Below are 19942 nucleotides of genomic sequence, written 5' to 3' on the forward strand. Positions count from 1 at the left end.
ATTCAATAATCTCAACAACCCTATTTTACTACATATTTCAAGTTAGCCTAAGTAAGAAAAAAGTTGTTATCAAGGAAAAGTAAATAATTTAGTTGTTTTATTGAAATTTTTAAGTCTAATATTTTGTTTACTGATATGTGGGTTTTAATTTCAGTTTGGTATTCAAACTTTATTGCAATTTATTGTATTGGATTCATATCAAAATTTTTGAGTTCTACTCCAATTTTATTCTTGTGAATATTTCAAGTGAAATTTTGCTAATTATATGAAATTATGGCATTATGATGTATTGAAGAAAATTATGCGAGTTTTTAAAAATTGCAACAGTAATCACTCAATATTTCCATATTTTGCCTCTATTTTGATCCCAATAGTCTTAATTCTCAATTAAAGCGATTTTTTATGTGTTAAAAATTAGACTTTTTGATATAATGTGAAAATTAGTTAATTTAAAGTAGTGATCTTTTTCCACCAAAATGATATTTTTATCACTTAAGTTTTTAATGGAAGATAAATTGGTTATTTCATCAATTACGTGTACAAAATTAATTTTTGTATTATTCTTTAGTTGATCAAGGGTATAAAATGCCTATTAAAATATTTCATAATCTAAAATGCAACTATTGCAATAGTTCGCGGGGGTTTTATATGTTTAACCTTACTAATATTAATATACCTCACCTACACCACAAACCTCCTCCTGTCCTCCTCTTCACATTTCCTTGGATTACGAAAATAATGATTTTATATACATTAATATCGTATAAATTGTCAACTTTAAATGAAAGACAATTATATGAAATTTAATTTTAAAATTTAGCTTTTACATCTTTGTAACGGATTTTTTTTTTTTTTTTGTCGACACAGGGTGTCCGGGTCAATCGTTACGGGGCCCGACTAATCTCCTGTGGCCCGGATCCGGCGCCCCAACCCGGCCCGAACGCGTTAAGTGCGCGGAGGAATCCAGCGGAGCGGAGACTCAAACTTGTGACCTCAACGCAGGGCATCTTTGTAACGGATTCAATCACGACAATATGCACACTGATTTACTTTGTATACATCTATATATATATAGGGGATTGCACCCGCGTCACCTTGCTGCTGGACTCAGAGTGCTTGATTGGACAGACAAAAAATGGCATTCCGGATTCTCTTCCATCTCTCCCTCCTCCTCCTTCATCTGTTATTAGCTCCCCGCGGCATTAATGCAAATTTTGAAGGTATGCAGTGCTCAAGATCTGTCCAAATGATATACATATGCGGTCGTAGTTTTAATTGATTGTTTGGAAGTTTAGTGGGAAAAAATTGAAGTAGTTCTCACATTAAGACGTACTGCTAGTAAGCATGACGATCGATGCCTCATTGGTTACTAATTACTAGTAGTAATTTTTTTTTTGGGGTGTCTCATGCATGTATAATTTTACTGCCATATTAATATATGCTTGGCATATGAAATTGTGGATCAGGGGATGCTCTTTATGCACTGAGGAGAGCAGTGAAAGACCCAGATAATGTTTTGCAGAGCTGGGATCCAACCTTAGTAGATCCTTGTACTTGGTTTCACGTCACCTGCGACGGGGATAACCGAGTCACCCGACTGTAAGTCTCTGAATTTTACATGATGCTACCTACTGTCCTCTCTGTTTCCTTCTCTCCCTCCCTCTGTGTGTGTCTTCTTTTCTTTTATTTTCCTTTCTTTCTTCCTAATAAGAGAATCAGATTAGTAAGGACAAATTAATTAGGAAGTTTGCTGGTTAACTTGTATAGAACCTGCCGAGAGCACGATCCGAACTAAGCGCCGAATAGGCACGGTCTAACAGCAACCTAGTTCATTGCAGGTCTAACAGCTGACCTGCAATGAGCCGAACAGCGGGACTAACTTCCCGTAGTGATTCCGACGCTCAAGTCAGTTTGAGAATAATAGAATAGAAGAGAACGAATGTATTGTATTTTTTCGTGTACCTTTGCTTGGTCCCTTGGTCTACTATTTATAAAGTCTCTTCTGGATGGTGACGAAGGAGTCCAGAGTTAGTAATCATCCCATTCGAAGTATAAGTCCTACTAGGTTGCTAGGGTTGGAGTTCTTTTCGAACTCAAATTCTAATCTTATCCGAAGATCTAGCCGTTCCCAACTATGACAGCTAATTCCGCTTAGTTCGGACTCATGGTGGGATCCGAACAGGGTCTCTTGGCCCTGACACGTATCCGGATTTCTCCCGCTACAACTGGCAAATTAATTAGTAGATTGAAATGTGCTGTTTCTGTACACGTTAATTGTTGCATATACATACGTAGATACGTATGCTCAACTGAATGAACAATTGGTAGATGAATCAAGTACGTTGTTATTTAATTTTTCAGTGATCTTGGAAATGCAAAGCTGTCGGGCAATCTTGTTCCAGAGTTGGGAAGGCTTGCGCGGCTTCAATACCTGTGAGTTGTGCAACAATTAATACTTGCAAAATCATGTTGGGTTCTTTACACTCTTACTAATTCTTTCTGTAACAATTACTATTAACAGAAAACATGAGGAGTATTAGTGTCTGATCCGCTTTGATCAGCTGTCTGTATTTATCTGGGTTAAAAATTAGATACTACTACCTGCTACTACTATTACTACTCTACTTAATTTGATCAAGTTTGCTATTCTTCTTGCTTTCTGCACGTCACCATCCCCGTTAGTGTCTGGCTGGTAATTGCTTCCAACTTCAAACCACCAGCTAGCTAGTCTATTTACCCGTTGGGAATCAATTGTGGACGAGTCTTCATTCTTGAGGGTGTTGTTAGATAATTACTAGCTAGTACAGTATATCTTTTCAACTTCGGCTGCATCTGCATCATGCATTGAATAAGAAATAACATTTTATTAGTTAGTGATGGTTGCATACGGTTTATGTAACAGGGAACTATACATGAACAACTTGGGGGGAGCAATCCCTGCTGAACTTGGAGGGCTCAAGAGCCTCATAAGCCTCGACCTTTATCACAACAATCTCACTGGCCCTATTCCTGCATCCCTCTCCGATCTCTCCGCTCTCAGATTCCTGTAAGGTCCTAGAATATATATATATGTGTGTGTGTCCTCTTCTACGATTATTTTAGTGTCTGATATATACTTCTTCGTACAAATGACTGCTCGTTAAACGAATCTATGCTCGTTTTGCCTTTTTGGTTCGGTACTCTTAGATCAGATGTTCAATTCAGATGCCATTCTTATGTATGCCATATATTATTGCATACTCAGGAAAAAAATTTTCACGTTAATGCTAAAATTGGGACAAGAAAAAAATGTCATTGGGATAACTTCAGTTTAAAAAAAAAGAGAGAGAGAGAGAGAGAACAAGAACCAAAGGAGACGTATAGGATAAGTATTTTTGGTGTGGATATTCTTGCTGACAGCAAGTGTCAAATCACAAATGGGGATATAAGAGCTCTTAGTGGCAGCGCAGAAGAGAACAAACAAACATATTTTTTCTGGAGGATCAAGGGAAATTCTAGAGATGTGACAAAAGAAACAACACACGGAAACAGTACAAAATGATGCAATGAACATGAAGATCAATATACAACATGTTTTCTTGTTATCCATGGTAAAATTGATCGATTGTATGGTGTAAATCGACATTTAACTGGTGTCTGACTCACTGAAGCAATGTCAAAATTTGTTAATCAGGCGACTCAACGGCAACAGACTGACAGGAAGAATACCCAGACAACTGACCAAGCTTGGAAATCTCAAGATTCTGTAAGTAATACAGTAGTTGAAGAACGTCAATTAGACGTGCTAATGCCGAATACTGGTAAAGCTTATGGTGTATGATCTTACTTTTAAGTTTTATAGCTCATGCATGCTACTTTTTCTGCACTCATCAGAGATGTATCAAACAACGATTTGTGCGGTACAATTCCATCCACGGGCCCCTTCTCTAAATTCGGAGAGGAAAGGTGAATATTATTATTTTGATTCATCATGCCCATTTCACAGACGCACCATTTACCCAAAAAAAAAAAAAAAGAAGAAGAAATCTCTCTCTAATGGGTCTTAAAATTCTCAACCTTTTCTTTGCAGTTTCGCAAATAACCCCAGGTTAGAAGGTCCCGAGCTTGTGGGATTTGTGAGATACGATGTCGGAAGCTGCAATTAAAGCTGTGCAGTGGGAGGAGGAGTGGGGGAAGCTTCAAGCTTCATTCGGAGAATCATGATTTTGAAAGATGATTATACTGCTATTAGACGTAAAAAGAAGCAGGGATATGCCAAATTTGGAGACTATCTCATTCTCGCTCTACTTTTGCCTCTCTTTTTTTTTTTTTTGTGACTTTGTCAATATATAATAATATTTCTCCATGAAAATAGAGTATACATTCAGTACTTGCTAAAAGAAAAGAAAGGGAACGTTCACTACTCACTAGTAGGGCGGTCATGGTTTAGACTTGATTCAGAATCGGGCTAACAGTTTGTTAAACCATAACCATGATTAAAGACTTAGATTTAGGTTCAGATTCATATTTATCAGAAACTTGAACTGAAAATGGAACTAGAGGTTTATAATCGGTTCAAACTATCTAAAATAACACTTGTTATTTAAATATATTAACCGTCAATATTAGAGTTTAATATTAATATTCAGTACTCAATATCAGCAAACCAAATCTCCATCCTAACAACCTACTATTGTCCCATTTCATTACTAAGTTTAGAACTCGTAACTATTCTAAATCTAAGATCAATCCAATCCAACCACCAATGAGATATGTTTTTTTTTTTCATAAAATTTGTATCATTTTTTCTGCACATGATAAAGTTCTTTTTTATTCTCTTCATTTATTTTCTTAGAATCAATTTTATAACAATAAGTGTGGAAATATAACTAGAGGAGTTAGAACCGTAAGTGAAAGAAACTGAAATAAAATCAAAAGCAAATTAAAATTGAAGATTCAAAAATTGTAATCGTAACTATCCTTATAAGAGTCGGTTCATGCTCCATCTTTTAAAAGAACTGGAACTGTCAATTTTTTAAGTAGAATTGACGGTTCTAGGATTATGGCTATATCTGCTCGCTAGTTTCATCATATCGAAAAGGTTACCCAGAATATTGATGACACTGAATTGAAGTGCCTGTTCTGTTCAAAATTGCCTTTCTTGGACCTACTACTCTCTTTAAGTTTTGAGAATTTGGAAAATTTTCTACTGCCTTGCGTAATGAAGTGTATTCGAAACATTCCTTCTCCCTGTGGCTGCAGGTAGACAGTGAAGCAGCTGCTCCCCCCTTATGGAATTTTCTTGTAGTAATCTCATATTGCCGTTTGGAGGGGGCCAAAAAAAAAAGGGTGTTTGTGTGCAGCTCGTTCGTCGCGGAGCAAGATAGCTGGCCCATCATTCAGACACTACAAGTTCCTGAACATCCATTCTCTGACGCCATATCCATCCTCTTCAATTATCAGTAAAATTAGCAGAAGTTCCAGCCCCGATCTTAAGCCCACTTCCCATCCTTCCAGTTGATCATGCCCTGAGTTATTAAAAATCTGCCGTTGTTTGTAAGTGAGCCCAAGAGTAACAGAATACACAAATTTATCTAAGGCGAGAAACAGGAAATGGTGCAGAAATCATCCAGCAATACCAAAAAATCAAGCACTATCAACATTATTCATTAAGAAATCCTTCATGATCTATGATACAAAATTGCACAGATGCCAATTTCATCCACATCCACATTGGCTATCGATCTAATAGCTTGTAACTAAACATTAATGTCGAAATACTAAAGGGGTGGAGAATAGACAAAAAGGCATATTTACAGTTTTTGCACTCGGTTACCCGCTAAGTACTCCTTACTCTTCCTTCCAAGCTTGAACGAAAGATTAATTCCAACCAGCATCATCTTTATATCTCCTCCTGTAAAAGCACACATATCAGGAGTCACAAATTGAGGATAAAAATAAATTTTTGCAGATTTTTGCATTGGCAATGTGCATGAAGGCAAGTCGCACAACAATGCAACAGCCAGTTAGACAGCTTAGCATCTTAAACAGACGGTGGACGCTGGAAGGATGGCAAGACCATCCAACTTCATGCCAAGCACAAGTATCTTCCAGTGTTTTAGTTTTAAATCATTCATACAAGCCAAAATCAGAATTGCTTGACTGGCTAAAGGTTCACATTCAGTTTGAATGCTGAAGAATGGAAGGCAGAAATAAAAGAAGCTAAAAGCAGAAGCAAACAAGGAAAAAAGCAGAAAGGAGCAAACTTTCTAGTATCATATTTGTCATGTCTATTGAAGCACTCAAAATTAGCAGCACAATGCTGGAGTCAACGCTACCCTGCAATTTGTACTTTAACACAAACATGGAGACTGCCAACCATCAGTTCTCAAGTCTGACATCAAATGCAGTTAACCAGATTCCAGTACACTCGACTGAATAACATAATGTTGTATGGTGCATAGTCGATTAACCTCACTTACATAATATGACACATTAACCAGGTTGAAGCACAAAAGAAACAAAATACAAGATAATATTTATTTCATGCAACCAAACTATGTGAAACACCCAATGTCCTTTGCCCACATCTCAGAAGTTCAAAGGCATACGTATTTAATATAGAAGTATAACATTAGAAGGAAAGTGACAAGTGCAGAAGAAATTATTCATAGAATAGTTGACATTTCTTCCCTGGTTTCGTTAATAAACAGAAAAAACCTTAATAATATCATCGATTGCATTCAGCAGACCTAACGAGCTAGGAAGTAAATACGGAATGCAATACAGCTTCAGATCATTTTCTTTTCCTGCGTCAAGCAGATAACTGGTGTCCTAAAGACTGTACCATGTTCTAGAGAAGCTGAAAGGTATCACATGAAAAAAGAAACAAGAGCCAACTAGTCAAACAAACTAGACATTTTAAAAAAGACATGTCTAATACTAGTGTATCATACAACAGAAATGTGGGTTGATCAACAAGTCCAAGTGTCATTTGCATCCAAAGAGAGTTCTTTAAATCGTCCAAACCCTAGTATGACACTCTGACAATCTGAAAAAAACCTTACAACTTGTACAATGCATTTAAACAGTATACACTGTTCAATCCAAGTGATTTTGATTTCTTCGCAAGTTAAACAACAAGAAATAAGGTTCTCTTACCTTCTGTTAGACCGGACAACAATTCTATAAACCTAGGGATACTGGCTGGACATTTTGTATCACAATTGGTGTCAGCGGCGGTGAAGCATTATCTTCAGGAATTTTCAAATCAGCAGGAGTTTCAAGTGGCTTAGATGCATGCAATGCTGCCTCTATTTGACCTCTGGATGGAATGGAATAGCTACGAGGAATAATCTTTGGGGGCATCGGAAGTGTAGAAACTGCAGTAGGCACCACCATATTGCTTGTAGCAGAATAACCTTGACCTTTGGACATCAAGGGCCCTGAATGAGCAATACGATTTGGAGGTCTTGACAAATGAGCTGGGGGCCTCGGAAGCTCATGAAGCTCACTTATCTTGGGTGATGAGTTGAAAGTAGGGGACATACGCGAAGATAATTTAGGGGTTGAAGACAGTGGAGGCATCGGGTTGCGCAAGAGAGGCCCAGAAAATGGCTGAGAGTACCCATTTGAAGAAATAGGACCACTGGCAGATAATATGGGCTTATTTGGCAATGGCTTGCCTGTCAGCGGACCAGAGAATGCCTGTCTTTTGGCTTTTTTATTGTCAGACCTACTATATGGATCAATCCGAGGAGGGGAGAGAGCTTCTGTTGTATGAGGGGGTACTCGAGTGGATTTTGTATTATCGTTGCTCTCTTTAAGTATTGACTGTGTATGTAACCTTATAGGTCCAGAAAAATGAGTTACAATCTTCTGATATTTGTTCTGCTGTAAAGGAGAGGAATGCCACAAGTTAAGTGGAATGTTACTCAGGCTAGCTCGTCTTGCCTGAGGAACTTCACTATCAGACTTTCCAGAAACTGGAACCTTTGCCTCCTGTGGTGTGGGCAGCACATAAGAGTTGAACCTCTGTGATGGTGAATGCCTCATTTGTGCAAGTCGCTCAGCAGCATCAAATTTCTTCTCGGAAAGCAGCGGGCCAGATTTGCTGCTTGCCTTGACATCTTTGCGGAACGCAAAAGAATTTGAGCTTAGACTTCTTTCTAAGTTTTCCTAAAAATAAACGCACAAGAGGGATAAATCTTGGCAAATCCAAGTCAAGACAGAAATGTACATGGAAAAACAATAGAGAGTAAATAAATGCCCTGCTCAACTTCTATATCAAGGAATATGCACAGACAAGTCTAAACTTTCCTGAAAATACATGCAAAAGATGGATAAATCTTCGCAACTCCAAGTCAAGACAGAAATGTACATGGAAAAACAATAAAGAGTAAATAAATGCCCTGCTCAGCTTCTATATCAAGGAATATGCACAGAAAGACAGCAAGGACTCTCCGTCTGAAAAGCACAAATGAATCAAAGCAATTCATACTGGATATCAGGAATAGATTATCAACAAATCAATATGTGCTAACCAAGAATCAACACAATAAAAGGACACCAATGCAACATGCGGGCGGGCGTGAGGGTGTGATGGAGCAATATAGGGAATGGAGTAACAGGAAGCATGGAAATGATAAATACCTTTCCTTTCTTTTTCATTCTTAAAATTGAAACTCAGATGGTAAACATATTAAGCAGAAGAACCAAGACATGGCATGGTATTTACCTTGGCAACAACTGCTGTGGCAACTTGACGGAATGTAACATCCACATTATCCAACTGCAGAAAATATCATATAACTCAGTGGTTTTCCATGATTACGAAGATATTACTTCAATGCTGAATATACACACCTAGCATCTGACAAAATTTCATTTATAGGAAGGGTTGACTGGGACATAAAATTACTCACAGTAGAATCTAGTACATTCCCTCACCATTTGTAGACAACATAAAGCTAATTTTCTCACTCTTTCATGTCTCAGGGAGTTCTCACCTAACAACCTCACTGCTAATTTACATAATCCTATCAATTCTGAGTGCTTCAGTAATTTTCAATGTTCTGAATGAGGTCTCCTCAGAACGGAGATGCTGGAAATGACTGTTGCCCATTTAGCTCATAGGAAGTTTATCCAAAAGGTACAATTCAGTAATAGTACAAATAAGATACTTTATCATGCAAGACTGAGTATCTAGCATTTTCAACTTAGCATGACAATCTGGTACAAGTGTAATTTCAAAAACACCTTTCCCTGCTCCTCTGACTCCTTAAAATCTATGGATGTTTCATGGCTTTTTCCTAACAAAGCAGGCAATAAACCCAATATTAAGACCATAGACTGGTTTTTGCAAAGTTTGGCTTTCATGTCCTTGGATGGAATTTGAGTTTCCTCTGTGAAGAGGATAGCATTCAAGCTGAGATTTTGCAAGGACAGTTGTTGAAGCCATGAATTTGCACATTTTATGCAGCATATTATATACTAGTATCAGGCAAGCCATATTACAAGAGCTTAAATTCCTTTTAATTATCGTCATCTATTATCAAACACTACAAAACAACAGAAACCACAGATTGGCCAAAACTAATGCAAGTGCATTAAATGCTGACCTCCATTGACGATCTTGATGCATCAACTTCTTGCCCCTGGTTATTTTGTCCATAGTCAAAACTCAATTCACTGTCATCCTGTGATTCGGAGCCACCTTCAGCATCATCATCATCATCATCGTCATCATCGTCATCATACCCATCATCATCTTCAAGTCCACGAAATTGGTAGTCTATATGTTGCTCTTCAGCAACTAGCTTGACATGTGGCTCAATTGCCTCAAGCGATTTGAGAGCCCTTCTTAAGAAAGACAACTGTTTCACAGAATCAACGAGATTACATTCATTAACATCTGACATAAAATCTAGGGTACATAATGAAAGACCAACATTCAGAATAAAACCTGAGCAGCATGATGTCGAGCTGCCTGTGTTAAAAGACTGCGTGATTGTCCTTGCCTCAGAGATTTCATTCGGAATACAAATGTATTTGCCTCCTCATCATACTCATCATGAGCTGCTTGCATCTGGTGAGATGAAAAACACTCGCCCTTGCTACTCCTTAACCTCCCTCTCTCTCTGGATTTTTTTATGACCTCATCATATATTTCTCTGAATGTGAACACAGAATAAGAAAAAATAACTAACAGTGTACAATACAGGTAACTTAATAAACTTATACGTCAATTTGAACCTTTTCTCATCACATCGTCTCTTCATCTCCTGCAAAGAAGACATATCATCAACTGTCAATGCAATGAAATTACAAAACCTAAATGAAGTCAGTCCAGGAACAAAAGGTATTTATGAAAACAAATTAACATCAAATTAACATCAACTGTCGACGAATTAAACAGTATAGAGACTGAACCATGCACCTCAACAATGCGGAGTTCATTAAGAAGGGACTCTGATGGGATTGTGATTGTCTGGAATATATGAGAGCGCTGAAATACAGAAACATACTAGTTCTTGAATATGCATCTGATGTAAGAATTACTATGTAAAATGGACATTAGCTCAAGTACTTACATAGCTATCAACAAGTTTCTGAAGCTCTAGCTGCACTTTTCCCAGCATGAGCAGAACTTTACCTGCATAATAACAGAAGCACCTATGTTATTTCGACCAGTAACAAAGACAAAATCATCACCATTTTGATATATTTGGCATGAAAGTCTCAAATATCAAGGGGAAAGGCTCATTTATTGTGATATGACATGGAAAACTATCAATCTTCTTTAAGTTTTACAAATGGAACGATTAAAGTTCAGAGGTTCATACTTTGCATGTCCTAATCTCTAGTTAACAAGGAACTTAAATTAGATGAAGGTGTATCCCTACACTTATTTTGCAGTAAAACCTCATCCTCATTCCTTTTTAACACCCTCCACCCAAAAGGAAAAACCAAAAAAGCGTAGACCAAGTTGACCATATGTTGTCGTAAGTGTTCTTAACTGCACCTAAACATTAAAATATCGGAAAAAAAGGTCATAGAATTTATTTTTTGCCAGTTCGGGTATTAGTTGTGTGTACTTGAAATCAATTGTCATCTTTTGTGGCTAAAGCTCCATACAATGTGTCCCACAGAGTGTGTAAAGGGTGAAAAACACGTGCATTTATTCTTGTTCACAAAGAATAGTCCATTGCTTAGCCAAAATGCCAGGCAAAGGCACTATTTGCAGCTGAACTCCAGTCCTATGACTTCACAAGGTGTCCAAAAATCATGTATTTACATTCCAAAGACACAGCAATAACGACCAATTCCAATTTCGCTCTTCAAGAAAATAGGTGTACTTACCAAATTGGGGTAACTCCAGGGAAAGGAATATGAAAAAGTATGTTTACTCACCACTTTCCTCGTCATCAGTCAAAGCAGTTTTCTCAAGTAGACAATCACCCATTTCCCCAAGTGATTCTGAAAATTCTGAAAGAAGATTGACTTGATTAGTGAAGTTTCCTTTATGATGCAATATAAGGAAATGCCAGATGAAGAGAAGAAAGAATAAACAAATAACCAACAGAATCTTACAAAAGTCAAGATGGGACACGTACTATCAAGGAATTTGGTAAGGAGCAAGAAGCAAGAGATTAAATTGGTATGATTAACTGCTGTTGAAGATGATATTGAAAGGATTATAAGACAAATAATGCAGTACAATTAAAGAGCAAGGCTGCATGAGTAGAGAAGCAAATAAAGAGTAAAAAATGTATAAGGGACTTGACTTTGGAATTATGAGGTAAGAAGCACCTTTATTGATTCAGCATCTAGTTTTCCTTATTTTCTAGTTGAGATGAATTTAGATCAAGCCTAACAGAAATAGACCTAACTCTTCAAGGCAAATACCAAGGAAGACTTCCAACATATATGATAGATTGTACTCTTTTCCACAATATTTTCACTTCAGATGCCGTAAGTAATAGTTTGAGCACTAAAGATCTTATGAAACAGGATAGGCCAAGCATTAGTGCACAAAGTTAAGGTATAGATTTAGTAAAGAAGTTGAAGAAGTTACCATAAACGCTGTTTGCAGTGGCAGCTGCAGCTGAAAGTAATCTGTCATAACAATCTCTCATATCTTTCATGTCCTGAAGAAGATACGAACATTAGTCACAGATTCTCAGACTAAGAGCATGAAATTCTACACCACATCATAAATATGGACAATAATGTCATAGGTATAGTTTCACCAAAGTGCAGATAAAAAAATCGGGCAACAGATGTGGCATTTACAACTTTTCTAATCATTAAATTCAAAATTTTTCAGTCCGATATGAGGCTCTTTGGCCAACCAGACAATTAGGATAGAAGAAACATTTGCGAAACAGAAAACTGGTCATCGCTAGAATCCAGTGCTGCAAACCAAGTAATGAAGTAACACCTAAGTAAGCTCCAGGAATGCAATTTAAAATGAAGCCCTACATTGCACCCATTAAATGAGATCTTTCCATACATCAAAATAACCCCATTATCGCTACGCTTATAACGGTATCATCCTTGCAATCAATGTTAAATGTCTTTTGAACATATGGCAGGAATAGTCTCTACTAGGCCAGGAATACTCTCTACCATGCCAAACCAAGCAATGATAGACAAAATGGTTATTATTCTACCACAACATAACGAATATCAGGTCCACTACTTTCACCTCGCTTTTGACCCATATATGAAAAAGGTTAACAAATTCAGAACTAAGTCAAGGCCACATCAGCAGTTCTCAATTTACATAATTATGTATCTCTGCGATGCTCACAGCACAATAAGGCAGTAAATGGTGCACCTCTCCATAGACATTCCAAAACATCAACAAGAGTAACAAGAGCTGCAATTGTTCTGTGCGATCACTCCATAGACCTAAAGGGACTGTATGTACAACTCAAATGGATGCACTTCAACTCTCATTACCAATATCAGGAACAACATTGAACAGTAATAGCTGAACACACATATACATGTACATATATATATATATATTTCATTGGACTTGGCCAGTCATGGGATTCTTAGTTTCCCTCATCACATCAATAATTTGCCGGCGCAAAAGAATGATAGATAAACGGGATAAGGAGAGAGGAGCCAGAACAGCAAAAAGAATTTGATCATAAAAGCAAAATCAAACACCTGAGATCTTCATATTCTACTAGCAATTCCAGCTAAAATTACGAGTCAAAGAAGGTACATTTGCCCAAAAGGTAAAAGAAAAAAGGGGGTGAATTTTACCAAGATCGTCATTTCTTCAAGAACGATAACAAGGGACGAGGGAAATTGACGAGACAGGACAAAGGGACCATGAACCCGGAATTAAAAAAGGAAAAAAAAGCATGAAAAGAAACAAAGAGAAAGTCAATACCTGAGATGCCTGATCGAGCTCATCCAATTGGGCCCGAATCCTTTGAAGCCTATGCCCTTTTCTTTCATGCCTAAGGGCTCCTCGGAGCTTCTTCAGCGACGTCTTCATCGTCCTACTACAACTTGGCTGGCTGCCTTTTTAAAATTCTTTCTTTGTTGAGGTAAAAATAAAACAAGTGGATTGGTCCCCAAAAAAAAAAGAAAAAAGAAAAAAAGGAGTTCGTCCGGTTAGTTACCAAAGAAAGAGATAGAGAAATGGTGGAAGAAAGAATGGGCAAAAGAGAAAGACGGAGAAAGAATATGAATTTTGACAAATATTGGGAGAGGAGTCCCTGCGTTCGGGTTATCGAGAAATGTAAAAGAAAAAAGGAAGGATAGGAATCATAAGATGGTGATGAAAATGAAGATGAAAAGCTCTTCTATGTTCGAAAGCTGAATGGAATTGGAATGGCAATAGCAAAATTGGCAAATTGGGCAGGAGAAGGAAAAGAAGGAGATTAAAGGCATTAAGATTAATAAGGCGGAGGAGGAGATGGTCAGTGGTCAAAGAAGACTGAGGGAGCGATTTGGTCCACGTTCAACTCCCTCTCCCATCATTCCGCTAAACGTCAAAACCTTCACGATTCTGCCTGGCCTGGGCGTGGGTGGATCCGATCCGATCCGCTCCGGTTACGTCACGTCAGACCCGCTTTCACGCACAGCCCCCACAACTTACCAACAATTATTATTATTTATTATTAAGTGTTCGACCCCTTCCCACTACACCTTGAATAGGACTTATAATTGCTGCTACTGCTACAAGTGCAGCAGCAGTTGTATTTTTTTGCACCCGGCACTACTACTGCTTTAATTTGATCATCAACACCAATACAACTACTACTCTCTTCTTCTTTTTGTTCAGGAAGAAAGAAATGAAAAAACGCGTTTTTTTACCTCCCAGAAAAGGCTACTACTACTGATTATACAGGCAGGTTTCGTGACTTTTCTTCCTTTCTTCCTTTCCCTGATCCTAAAAGTGAAATGAGGAGATGTTACCAAAATGGCATCTTGTATTTTTCACTTGCAATTGCAATTGGGTTCTCCTACGCCGTAATTTTCCGTTTGGATTGTTTTGACTAGGAGCGAAAACAAGTTTCAACGAAGTTATAGCCTCGATTGATTTAAAGATTAAAAATAAATATTTGAACTTGACATGTGATTGAAAGTTTTTTTTTTTAAAAAAAATTTTGATAGAACTTGATTTGAAATTTTAGACGTATGTTCACGGAAAATTTGGTTTGGGCATACAATCAAAACTTTGTTTGACTTGAAATTTTTATGTTGCATTATATAGAGATTTTCACCCTAATTTTGTTACCTCTTTTCCTTAATTTTTGCTTTCTGATATTCAAGAAATATATTACGAGGATGCGATTAAAATCAATTATACTTATCTAAAAGATAAGAGTATTATATGCTTGCTATTTTAGAGAATAAGTAATATACGATAAGGAAATAAGTAGAGCTAGGAAAAGGAAACTACATGTATGTTTTTATGAAATTTACTTGCTTATATGTTTCTAAACACGTTGAGTCGACCAATGTGAAAATCGAGATTTGGTCATTAATGAAATTTTGTTCAGATTTGAATTGATATCTAAACAAACAAATTTAAATGAGTGGGTTTGAGTCGAATATAAATCAAGTACTAAGTTACTTAATTCGATCTACAGCCCTAATTTTGACCAGCAACTGTTTTTTTTTCCCCCATTCATATTTAGAGCCTCCCGCTCGGATTTTTTTATTTCCGCCTCCACATTTGGTTATTTTTTTGGAACCTCATAGCGAGATAGGCTCTCGGAGGCCTCCCTAACAAGTGAGACAAGCAAGACCTTAGGGGTTGGTTTGATTGAAATGGAAATTTAGCACTACCATCTGTGTTCCACTTATTGATGCCTTTGGGTTGTTGGGCTATCGCTGATTTTCTGGTCTGGATCCTTTATAAGAATATTGGGTCCATCTTACTCTGTCTATTCTTCAGTTAGCCCACCCTTTTTATGGCCTCTTTTGTGGTGTGCTTTCGACCCTTTTTTCAATTTTTTTTTGGTTATTATCACTTTACTACCTTAATTAATGTTGTCACTGTCAATTTCTGCTTTAATATTATTCTTTAGTTATTTTATTTTCAAAACTAACGGTCAAACTTAACGAAATTTATTAATTCAAGTGATAAGACATATTTAACCTTAAAATTATTATTACTTTATCCCCATAAACTATAACTTTATCATCAATTTACGCCCTAGAATTTTTTCTAGGCAATTTATCTAAGTATTAAATCAACTTAGCAAGTTCAAAAACCTTAAAAGATAGTACCCTTTTTTTTTTTGTAAAATAATAACAAGGGTTATTATCACTTTACCTCATTAAACTATATCACTACTATCAATTTATTATTTAATGTTATCTTTTAGTCACTTTACCCCATAGGTAATTCAACTTAGCATGTTAATAAAATTTTGACAAAAATACCCTTTTATTTTATAACACTACTACATTGTTATTATCACTTTATCTCTTTAAATTATAGTGATATAATCGCTTTACTCTCTAACATTATTTTCTAGATATTTTACCCTATTGTTAATCTAAAAAGTATGTTAAAAAAATTTTAAATGTATTTACCTTTTTTATATATATATATAATTAAAAATAAAAAGTTGGAATAATTATTCTTCCTTTTTTCCATTCTAAGATTCCAAAAACATAAAATAAAAGGGTTTTCTCAAATTTATTTTTCACACTTATTAATTCTAGGAAAAGAAAAGGAGATAGGATAGAAGGAGACAAAAAAAATTAGATTTTGCAAAGAAAGAAAATAACGAAAAATCTAATATTATCAAAAGAATTGAGCTCTCTCTCTCCCTCCCCCCATTTTTTTTTATTTTTTCAATATTAATAAGATTGCCAAGAAGAAATGAATTAATGTTTTGACTTTTTTTTCATGATACTAAAAAAGAGAAGAGTCACTCTAATTTTTTTTTAATTTTTATTATACAAAAAAGAGGGTACTATCTTCTAAAATTTTTTTAACTTGCTAAATTGGTTTAATGGTGGGATAAATTGTCTCAAAAATAACTCTAAGGGGTAAATTGATAATAAGGTTATATTTTATCGAGATAAAGTGATAGTAATTTTAATGGTTAAACATGTCTTATCATTTAGATTAATAAATTCCATTAAATTTGACCGTTAGTTTTGGGGGTAAAATTACTAAAAAATAACGTTAAAGAGGTAATTGAAAGTGACACCAAATATTGAAGGGGTAAAGTGATAATAACTCCTTTTTTTAATTTGAAAAGAGACTTAACACCTTACAAAAAAGAAGGAAAAAAAACGAAGGTTTGAGAGTTGAATTAGGGACCTCATAACTAGCTAGTTAATGTCTCTATTAGCTAAGTTGGTTCTTGCAGACCAAATTTCAAAATTTGCTCAGCTTCCATGTCTGCTACCTTCGTGTTTTTTTTTTTAAATAAGAAATAGTTGAGGTATTTGGATTCATCATTATCTATAAATATTATTTTGTGCGCATCATAGTACATTTTTCAACAACTTATTTTTTTTTATATAAATTTCATCTTATACACATTACATCATAAAAAATATTAGCAGTATTAGTACAAATCATTTTTCTAATTAACCTTCTATTCAAGGTATTTGGATTCTCCACTATTTGCAAATATTATATTACTAACATTGTTGACATATTTTTAGTAACATTTTTATCTTGCTAACTACCGTTTCATGACCTCACACACTTCTCACCATAAAATGTGTTACTGTGTTGCTCGAAATAATTTTTTCAGATAATGTTTTATCGAAACAAAGTAGTATTAAGTTTCACAATGATGGCAAGTGATATAAGATGAAAGTAAAAAAAAGGGTACTCCTACTCCTAGTAATGTGATAATAGTATGGTAACCAAGTAGTAGGAGGGTTCAATTTTTATTCATCGCAAACCCTTGCTGTTCGTTCAACCAGCACATCTCTTCAAATTCCCACTGGCGCTGGCGGGCGCCATATTAGAAAGCTGAACAGAAACAATGTATTCAGGGGGATCTACCGTGGAACTGGATTTCTACCCTATGGAAGAAGAGAGCAGGGCAGCTAGGCCAAAGCCTCTGATGATGAGCAACAAACTCTCTGAGCGAAGAAGAAGCTTCCGAGGTTGGTGGCCGGGTTCTCCTTACACCTTTCTTCTCCCTGGCTTAGTTTGGATCATATATGTTTATGCATATATAGTCGGTAAGACATGTAGCCGTATAGAATCAAGAAGGCCGTGTTGATTTTTTTTTCCTTTTTCTTTTGATGATTAATGGCAGAGCGTGATAACTAAGATGAATCCTGAGGTCGTGAAGGGTGTGATTGGTTGTTCAGCAGGCAGTGCAAAACCCACCACGATCACCGTCCCGTCCTTTTCAGCTTCTTCTTCTTCTAGTTTTACTCCAAGGGAGCATCAGACTGATTTCCCCATGATCCCTCCATTGATGCCTATTTGCGTGGCCCCGCCCCCGACCATATACAGGTACTGTTACTGTTGAATGGGAAAATGAAATTCTTCTCTCCCTTCTCCCTCCTAGAGAATTTATATAACCATTCATCTAGTAGCTACTTTCCGTGCACGCAAAATGAGTGGATCTTCTCATGTTACCTTTGTAAAAGTGAATATGTTTTCATTCCAGGCCTATGGGTGATCGTGAAAGAGTCAATGGTGGTGAAAGTGAAATTACTGCTCCGTCAACGATTTTCTTCTGCAAGGGAACCGTCGCGATTTTTTATCGTGTCCGGCGAAGCAAAGTTCGGTTTGATGCTAGAGTAAACCTTTTTTTTTTTTTTTCTTTTTAAAGAAGGGGTAGTAGTTTTAGTCGTAAGAGAAAGAGCTTTTTTTTTTTCCCAATATGTACTAGTCTACGAGGAGCAGCATTAAATTTGTAGGATTGATTAAGGGTGAGTTTGGTCTGTGAAAGAAACTTATGAGCAATGTCATAGGCCGAATGTACTCTAAAACTGGCGGGGAACGAGAGATGCACAAATGTTGAGGAGTCTGACGCGGGCACGACGGTTGGATTCCCTCCAAATAAAGTGTAGTAGGCGCGATAAGGTGCAGGTTTAGGGTAGTCCGAAGTAGAAAGTTTGTTTATACTAGTACACACACACAAGGCTCTTAGAAAATCCAATCAAACATGATATGATATGATATGCCCTAAAAACTTACAAAGCGTTGGGTTCTCTTCTCGTCGGAAATTGTTACAGAAAAAATGAATGAACATCATTCCATTCCTAAGTCCTGCAATGAAGGAAAACGAAGACCGGGGAATGAACGGGGGCTCCAAAGACGGATTACCCTAATGCGGTAGACATGCATAATTTAAGAAATTTCGTTACGGAATCGGGTGTTTAATTTGTAGTGCATAGAGTCGCACGTTACAGAAATGCTGATACTCTGTCTTTTTTTTTTTTTTTTGAAGGATGCTACTCCTCCTCTGTCTACCATTCCATTTCCACATGCTGCTTGTGTTGTTACCTTCCTACTGGTTACGTTAGACCTGGCAATTGAGCGGGTTGGGCGGTTTTGGGCGGGTTGATATTGGGTTTTTATTTAAATGGGTTATACCCAACCCGCCCAACTTTAAATTGGGTTACTTTTGGGTTGGGTCACATTGGGTCATCTCAAACCCATGACCCAAATATGACCCAATATATTAATTAATAGATTTTGATACATAAACTTTTTCACATACATTTTAACACACAAAAAGATTTTTTTCACACATAAATGTATTTTCACACATACAAACACACACTCACTTCTTAAGTTCCTTGGAAACACATCATAAATAGAATAATATTTTATATTGATTGTATTGTGAATTTTAGATGATAAATTATACATTTAAATAGATTAGTTAAAAAAATTGTTTACGTTGTACTTTTTTAATACTACTAATTGAAGTTCGATGGAATTAGTTCCCCCCCCCTCCCCCCTCTTTCTTCTATAATCAACAAAGTTTTCAAAACTTAACTTCTCTAATTCTTTTCATTCTTCAAACATGTTATATCAGAATTCTGTTAAGCAAAGAATCACTTGGTAGATTAGCACTTGCATTTGAATTAGCCACCACCATCAATTCCAAGCAGCGTCAACGAAACAATGAAGATTTTAATTCATGGCTATATTTTAAAAGAAAACGAAACATTTTCGTATTCATAGTAGGATCCAAACTTCCAATTCCACATAAACATGTGATTTAGTAAATAAAGTGTTACAAGAATATAGGTGGCAAGGGAAGTGTAGGCTATTTACTAAAAGCAGTTTAAGAAAAATATATAGGTGGATCAACTAAATAAAGTTGATTACGTGCTGAAAATTTGGTCCCATAACCAACTATTATTTTCTCTACTAGGCATAGGGTGAAGTTGTTTGATCTTAATTACATGTTTCTAATTTTGATTTCTTCATTCTGAATTTACATTACAACCACAATTCAAAGAACTTGTAGAATGTGATTTTTTG

General features: G+C 36.3%; 2 protein-coding genes across 3 annotated transcripts; one reads left to right on the top strand and one right to left on the bottom strand.

Moving 5' to 3' along the window:
• The first annotated feature begins 1084 nt into the window (after nt 1–1084).
• LOC113717879 (leucine-rich repeat protein 1) lies at nt 1085–4351 on the top strand. Its single transcript, XM_027242718.2, has 7 exons — nt 1085–1220; nt 1467–1599; nt 2362–2433; nt 2903–3046; nt 3674–3745; nt 3874–3945; nt 4070–4351. Exons 1-7 carry the CDS (start codon nt 1136–1138, stop codon nt 4143–4145), a joined length of 654 nt encoding a protein of 217 aa, XP_027098519.1. The 5' UTR covers nt 1085–1135; the 3' UTR covers nt 4146–4351.
• A 554-nt stretch (nt 4352–4905) lies between these two features.
• Nucleotides 4906–13963, bottom strand: LOC113719458 (uncharacterized protein At2g33490). 2 transcript variants are annotated; one of them, XR_011825260.1, is made up of 12 exons: nt 13391–13963; nt 12056–12128; nt 11392–11466; nt 10572–10633; nt 10418–10486; nt 10234–10262; nt 9944–10151; nt 9600–9854; nt 8717–8770; nt 7141–8157; nt 5797–5893; nt 4906–5507 (listed from the first exon to the last, which is right to left on the bottom strand). XR_011825260.1 is itself a non-coding variant. In XM_027244657.2 (11 exons), exons 1-10 carry the CDS (start codon nt 13496–13498, stop codon nt 7165–7167), a joined length of 1926 nt encoding a protein of 641 aa, XP_027100458.1. In that variant the 5' UTR covers nt 13499–13963; the 3' UTR covers nt 5616–5893; nt 7141–7164. The 2 variants fall into 2 exon arrangements, 1 of the variants encoding a protein (XP_027100458.1); XM_027244657.2 differs by lacking the exon at nt 4906–5507 and having other exon boundaries at nt 5616–5893.
• Between the last annotated feature and the right edge of the window lie 5979 nt (nt 13964–19942).

Source organism: Coffea arabica, chromosome 11e (genome assembly GCF_036785885.1).
Source record: "Coffea arabica cultivar ET-39 chromosome 11e, Coffea Arabica ET-39 HiFi, whole genome shotgun sequence".
In the NCBI taxonomy this organism is placed as follows: Eukaryota; Viridiplantae; Streptophyta; class Magnoliopsida; order Gentianales; family Rubiaceae; genus Coffea; species Coffea arabica.

Excerpts from the sequence above, each read along its gene's own strand:
- LOC113717879 (XM_027242718.2), top strand. The coding sequence starts at position 1,136 with ATGGCATTCCGGATTCTCTTCCATCTCTCCCTCCTCCTCCTTCATCTG. Across the intron at positions 1,221-1,466 it reads CATTAATGCAAATTTTGAAG|GGGATGCTCTTTATGCACTG; the intron begins GTATGCAGTGCT and ends ATTGTGGATCAG. Across the intron at positions 3,047-3,673 it reads CTCTCCGCTCTCAGATTCCT|GCGACTCAACGGCAACAGAC; the intron begins GTAAGGTCCTAG and ends TTTGTTAATCAG.
- LOC113719458 (XM_027244657.2), bottom strand. The coding sequence starts at position 13,498 with ATGAAGACGTCGCTGAAGAAGCTCCGAGGAGCCCTTAGGCATGAAAGA. Across the intron at positions 10,487-10,571 it reads AGAAACTTGTTGATAGCTAT|CGCTCTCATATATTCCAGAC; the intron begins GTAAGTACTTGA and ends TCTGTATTTCAG. Across the intron at positions 8,158-8,716 it reads CCACAGCAGTTGTTGCCAAG|GAAAACTTAGAAAGAAGTCT; the intron begins GTAAATACCATG and ends GTTTATTTTTAG.